Source organism: Antrostomus carolinensis, unplaced genomic scaffold (genome assembly GCF_000700745.2).
Source record: "Antrostomus carolinensis isolate BGI_N321 unplaced genomic scaffold, ASM70074v2 scaffold11471, whole genome shotgun sequence".
NCBI classification, from domain to species: domain Eukaryota; kingdom Metazoa; phylum Chordata; class Aves; order Caprimulgiformes; family Caprimulgidae; genus Antrostomus; species Antrostomus carolinensis.
Genome location: NW_010292021.1, coordinates 35,844 through 42,558, shown reverse-complemented (window position 1 = coordinate 42,558; position 6,715 = coordinate 35,844). Strand labels below are relative to the sequence as shown.

The 6,715-nt window shown below is 43.4% G+C and overlaps 1 protein-coding gene across 1 annotated transcript in view; it reads right to left on the bottom strand.

The window, feature by feature from the left end:
• Window positions 1-1,953: 1,953 nt before the first annotated feature.
• The window catches only part of SCARB2 (scavenger receptor class B member 2), a gene marked incomplete at its 5' end in the record, with an annotated part of 21,050 nt that continues 16,288 nt past the window's right edge, over window positions 1,954-6,715 (bottom strand). The window contains 4 exons of the mRNA XM_010176800.1: window positions 1,954-2,393; window positions 3,816-3,974; window positions 4,613-4,664; window positions 6,257-6,330. Coding sequence (XP_010175102.1) covers window positions 2,352-2,393; window positions 3,816-3,974; window positions 4,613-4,664; window positions 6,257-6,330 — 327 coding nt within the window. The remainder of the gene's footprint in view (window positions 2,394-3,815; window positions 3,975-4,612; window positions 4,665-6,256; window positions 6,331-6,715) is intronic.

The following is a 6,715-nucleotide window of genomic DNA, read 5'->3' as shown; positions in this document are numbered from 1 at the left end:
AAGTCAGGGCACGTTGACTCCATCAGCCCCAAAACTCAGGGCACATTGACTCCATCAACCCCCAACAGAAGTCAGGGCACGTTGACTCCATCAGCCCCAAAACTCAGGCACGTTGACTCCATCAGCCCCCAAGAAAAGTCAGGGCACGGTGACTCCACAACCCCCAACAAAATTCAGGGCACATGGACTTCATCACCCCCAACAGGAGTCAGGGCACATTGACTCCATCAACCCCCAACAGGAGTCAGGGCATGTTGACTCCATCAACCCCCAACAAAAGTCAGGGGATGTTGTCTCCATCAACCCCCAACAGAAGTCAGGGCACATTGACTCCATGAAGAGATCCGCAGAGCTGTACCCTGCTGATGACCGTACTCACACAGCCTGGGGTCTCCAGCCCTGCAGGAGCCCTGGCTGAGAAACCCCTTTCTTATGGGGGATCCATTTGATCCATTGACTTATAATAGAATTGATAGTTTTCCCTTGTCCCCTTCCTGACACCGTTAGTTTGGGGTCAGGCTTTCCCCGCTGTAGGACGTGGCAGGCAGTGAGGAAAGAAAATCCACATGACAGGTTCTTCCCAGCAATTGGCCAGGGAAGGACATGAATAGCCCAAAAGCACTGAGGTGGCTTTAACTCCAACGACGCATTTGGCATCCAGAGTGTGGCAAAAAGAGCAGCATCTGGGCAAAGCAGAGCAAACAAAGTTCTCAAAGTGGTTTCAGAGTTATTTTCAGCCTCGCTGCCCAGAAAGCAACATTCTGAGGGGGGGGATGCAGAGAAGATGTGGCAGTTTCAGCCCATGATGCCCAACAGAGAGGTTGCTCCAGGACAGCTCCTTTGAGACAACGTGCTGTAGAAAGTTGTGGTGAGTTTCTCGTTCCCTGTGCATGCACTTGCAGTTCTCAAGGCAACAGGCAGGTGAATGTCCAACCACAGTCCAGCTCCTCAGCTGAGGTTTAGGATACCAGCTCTGAGGAGAAGGCAAGGAAGAGGCAAAGCTGCAGCTGCAGTATTGAGAGGACCCTGGGCTGTGCCAGGTGCTTTTTGCTAACCTGGATAATAAATAATTGCAGTCAACATGAAACTTCCTGCTTGGAACTGGCTCCAGATGAACAAAACTGTTGAACAAATCACCAGCTAGGAAAAAAAAAAACCCCAAAGCGAACCAGTGCAAAAAACAATGCCTCTATTTAGAAGACAACAATACATTTCAAAGTTATGTTTCACTATTTAGAGCTAATGGAAATACTTCTCAATGAGAACATTCTTTTAATTGGGGAAAAAAAAAATACTTCTGTGATTTTTAAAAACAAGTTTCCACTCGACAAGTAAAAAAAAAAGTGTGATGACTTCTCAGGTCCCTACATGTCCTGTAACATGGAGGTGTGCTTTTACCCTAAACAATCAACGGACCTGCCGAGTCTGCGTTCACATCAAACCACACAGCTCATCTCAGAACCACAGACTGGTTGGGGTTGGAAGGGACCTCAGGAGATCATCTACTCCAACCCCCCTGCCAAAGCAGGTTCTGGTAACTGTGACACAAACACCAGAGATAGAAGAAAACCATTGTTGTACCCTCCACCATCAAAAACAATGTTGTGTTGTATTTTGGTTTTGTTTTTTTTTTTTTTCAAGTTGAAGAAATAAACCCAAGATTTCAAGGATAAATGCATTGCTAGCATGCAACGGATCCTGCGCAGAGTGAGAACAGTGAACAGGTCTGTATGGAAAAGCATTTCAAACCATTGGCTTTTTACCTGGTAACTACAGATGCTTAACAAAGTTTCGCTCAGTGTTTTGGATTAGTTGCACAAATTAGTTTTGTGGAAGGACCGATGGCATTAATAATAAACAGTCAGTGCATTCTGTTAATAAGTACTGCGCAACACTTGACAGAAAAGACAATGCTGGGCCTACAGCAAACTTGTCCCTTGTTCTTGGGCGATACAGGAGCTTGTGAGTTTCTAGAAGGGTACTTGGCAGCCCACACTCCTAAGGCCGTTTGCAAATTTTACCCGTGTCGTTCCTGTAATGAATCAGGCCATTTGATTTTCGCTGCCATAGTGGTTATGATCGTCCGTGGCTGTCAGTGCAGGTACAAAGAGAGTGCAGGGTTGAGAAAAGCAGGATCTCTCAAGCAGTTTTAAAATGTAAAGTTGTAACTTAGCTGGTAAGAAAAGTCTCCTCCCTTGATGACAGTGCAGATTCTCTTCCATCTCTTATACCACAAAAAGTTGTACTTGACACAATAGTTTCTCCACAGTGGATAATGCTGGGTCGTGGTAGTTGGTATTAGGTCAGCTCTTAATAGTTTATTCTCCAAGCTCACACGTTAAAGAAATCTACTAAGATGTCCTGATGAGTGGGGACCTTTCATCTTCAGTACTCTGAAAGAAAAAAAGACATCACAACACCGCAAAGTTAAATGTGGCACATTGGAGAACTTCCACAGTGGGGAAGCTGGACTGCTGAGACTCCAAACAGGAAAGGGAAAAGCTCTTGGCTCCTACTTCTAAGTACAATTTCCTGTTAGAGAACCAGCACCGCACTAAAAAAGCGCCAGAGGGTGGATGGCAGCTTGGGCAGGGGGATGACTAGGACTAGCTGCAGTCATCTGAATTACTGTAACTAGCTGAATTACTTTTGTTTGCAGGAAAAGCAACAAAAGTAATGTAGAGAAAACAAGGAATTTAGGTGTCCCTTTGTCATTTTAATCCATTTAACACAGGCAGGCTCAAAAGCTCAAAGGAAAAAGTGCCAGTCTCTCTTGTAAAGGAACCTGAAGTACAGTGCTGAGAGCATCTGCTCATGAAACACTTCCTGGGTATCCAGAGAGAAAATCAAGAAGGAAGCCACGAGAGCCAAAGACGAGCTGCTCAAAGGCACTGCTGGAGGAAAGGAGGCTGCAGACCTCACCGCCAAAGTGCCGCCACTGCTGCCACGACCATCACATCTCTAGTCCCACTGGAGACGTGTTGGTAGTGGGACCCACTCACCCAGATGACTAAGACAAAGCGTACGCACCGTGTGGCTGGGTGCTCTGGAGGAAGCTGTGAGGGTGCTGCTTTCTCACACCGTTAGAAAGTATTTAGGAAACATCATACAAGCAAGACCACGCTAAGAACACAGCAACTACAAGGAGAAAACAGCCTACTAGAGTACCCAGTCCATTTCTCTAAGCAGAGGATCCACAGTTGGTCTCATCTGAACCCAACTGCCTCGCCTATAAGGGTGAAATTTTGGCCTCAACTTTCAATGTGACTAACAACCTTCATGGCAGCATGTCATTTTGTGACTGAATTTTCGTAATTGATATAGAAACTAGCACTGTCTGGATAAAACTTCTGTAAAATCGATCTGTTCTTTGGTCATAAATTTGCATTATGATTCAGAAAAATAATCAACTGGCACAACACAGTTGTTGCTACTGAGAACACAGCCAGATTGTCGCTGACTAAATCTGTCCATCAAATTCGGTGGACTTCTGCATCTTATCTTTCAGGGTCCTCTAGACAGGCTGATTTATTTTTTTAAAAAATTATTATTATTATTTTACTACTGTTGGCAAGGGAATTAGGCACAGAAGATACAACCTGCCTTACCATGTTTCTTATATTAGCTCCGTTCCTTTGTTTTGGCGCATTTATTCTGAGTCTATTAAAACTTCCCCTCCCTAGAAAGGTCATTTTAAACAAAAACAACATATAAAAAGGTTTATGTGCCGAAAGATACTGAACAGGTAAAATAAACAAAAAGAAAATCAAATACAGATGTACAGTAAGGAGAGTTAAAAATCAAATGTTATTTACCTCTTCACTTATTCCCCGGGACCTGCACACCAGCACAATAAAAACAATCCCAAAAACAATTCCTAGAGCCATGATTACAAAGGGGATTCCAGTTACAACACTGGCTTCCAGCAGGACGTGCTTGAGTTTGCTGGCAGATGCTTCATCAATCAAAACACTCTGTAGGGATGAAGAGAGAAAAAATATATTTATTTCTGTTCTTCCTTTATATCAGACCCCTTTACTTTTGTGAAAGGTCGGGAAACAACACGCCCACAACTCTCCACCTCTGCTTCACTGCTTCTTGATATGCTTTCCCTCTAAGAATTCTTAGCTCTCCTCATGTGTCCAGAGGGATCATCTAGTCTGCATTTCAAAATAAAGCAGTGATTTTTAACTCTCAGTTTAGGAATGGAGTAATATAGGCCTGGAATAATAGTGTACGTCATTGAAATTAGTCCAACAAATTCAGTGATCCAACTGCAGCCCAGGAATATTCACAAGAGACTACTCAAAATAAAAAGGATGTCATCTTGTCAACTCTCACCTCCTCATCTCAGCAGCCCTTCTCCTCATGGCCAATACCTTTGGAATTAAAAGGACAGTCTGACTGAGGGTGTTTTGCAGGGCTGAACTTAATGCTATGGTCAACAAGCAGCAGGAGGATGTTAGTTAAGAAACAGCAACAGCTTCCTCCTACCTACCGCTGTATAAAACAAGGAGAAAAACAGTGTTTCCTTTTCTGGTTATCTCAAAGAGAGTATTTTCACAAGCATAAACATAGCACAATGCTGCAAAGAAATAACAAAAATATTTACCTCGTTTATATACATCACTGGGAAAATTAGTGTTCGGATGTTGCCTGTTTCACTGTAAAAAAAACCCCAATAATTAAAAATTATGGTTTTGCAACTTTTCAACTTGAGGGTTCTGAAGACAGAATATAATAGAACACTGAATGAGGAAACTGACCCAAAAAAGCATCTGGGCTGTTCCTTTTTATCATCAATTTTCAACTCCCTACTGGAGTAGAACAATATCAATCTCCAAGACTAATAATAAATGTATGTTTTGGGAGCAATGGCATATTTTGGGACTTGGTGGGGAGAGAAAGAGAGGGATCCATAAGAGGCTCATTAAAAACTGACTGAATGACAGATGTGTGCCAGTCAGCAGGGACACTAAGCCAAGTTGATGTTGAAGGTTACTCGTATTTGTAAAACACAGAAACTATTGTCCAAGCAGCGTGCACATAGCAGCAAAAACCCCCCAACATTTGGCACACGTGAAATAACAACTTATGCAAAAGTTGTGATAATGTAACAGCTCCTGGGCGCTAGAAAACAAGGTGGTGGTCTTCTGAAGAAACATCAACTCTCCCAAGAGGACAGAGCAGATAAAATACTTCTTTTTTAGTTACATGTCAAAGCTGTGCCAATATACATCAGCTCAGAAGCTGGGTAGGAAGAATAGCATCAGTGAGGAGCAAATCAACATGTCAGAACGACGAGAGATGAAGGGAACGGTATTTCTGCACAACTGAGCTGCAGTTTGGGGACAACTCCCTCAAACTGGAACATCCAGAAAACCAGGCAGAATCCACTTGTGACAAAGAAAAAACGGGACATTTTACTCACACGCTACTTGGGATTGTACACTGTTCCCATTTGCAGGGTTGTAGTGACTGCTGAAGTACAAAGATTTCTCTTTATCACACCAATGCAGCCACAGGCAAGGTACTTCCCTCCAGCTGATCAAACGAGCCCTCCCTCCTGAGTTTCAGGTAGGACTTGCCTGCTCGTGTGAGACACACCACTTGGTCTACTTTCTGGGAAAGGCACGGGCAGCCCTGTCTAGGGTCATACCTTCTCATATGGTTTTCATGTGACCACTGCTGAGAAATCATAGAATAGTTTGGTTGGAAAAGACCATTATGATCATCTAGTCCAACCGTAAACCCGGCATTGCCAAGTTCAGCACTAAAGCATGTCCCCAAGTACCACGTTTACACGTCCTTTAAATACCTCCAAGGATGGTGACTCCACTCCACTTAGGGTAACTACATTATTTTTGTCTCCTAAAAGCTGTGCAGAGTAGGATGGTATGTCCTCGCTGCAGTGAGTAGCCACTCTACGAATTGTAGCTGCGCTCCACTGTGGCAGACCTTCTCTCTGAGCAAATAAACCAGTGTGATATGACTCATGCCATCAAAAGCCCCACATGGAACTTGGCCATAACATCTTGCTTTTGTTGAATACTGTCTTTACTCTGCAGATGAAACTGCAAAATCTACTTGATCTGTGAGAGAAGAGGATACTGCCACTTGTAACTGAGATTTGACTGGATTTCTCTCTGTCTCACTTGCTCTCTCCAACCAATATTTCACCTGAACACTGCAGACAAATTAATTTTGAGTATCAAATCAGATCTGAGAAATCCACCCAGCAGCAGAGAACACTTACAAAAATTCGGGTAATTTTCTGACGTGAACATTGACTTGCATCCGCTTGGCTGCTTGCAGGACAAGCCCTGTCAGCTGGGGAATAAAAAGAAATCAGTGTCAAAAAAGAAAAAAAAAAAGGAGTAAATGTGAATTAATAGGAACTGGGGAGAATATGACTTAATATTTCCACTGGTGTGGACCTGACAAGACAAGACAAGACCCACTTAGTGTTGTTATTTATTTTCCTTCACCAAGATTCACGAGGCGCAGAGCTCATTTTATGGTAGTACAAAAAAGCTGGGTGAGTAGGAACAGGGTAAGAGGAAGAACCTGGCACCAAACCAGATACCAAGCAGCATCTGCACTAGAACTTAAGAGAGAAACTAGACAATTTCCTCCTGCTTTAGCTACACATAACAGCGTGATGAGTCAGAGTACTCTGTTCCTGTAAACTAGGCAGGTCATCATTTTGCTCTTT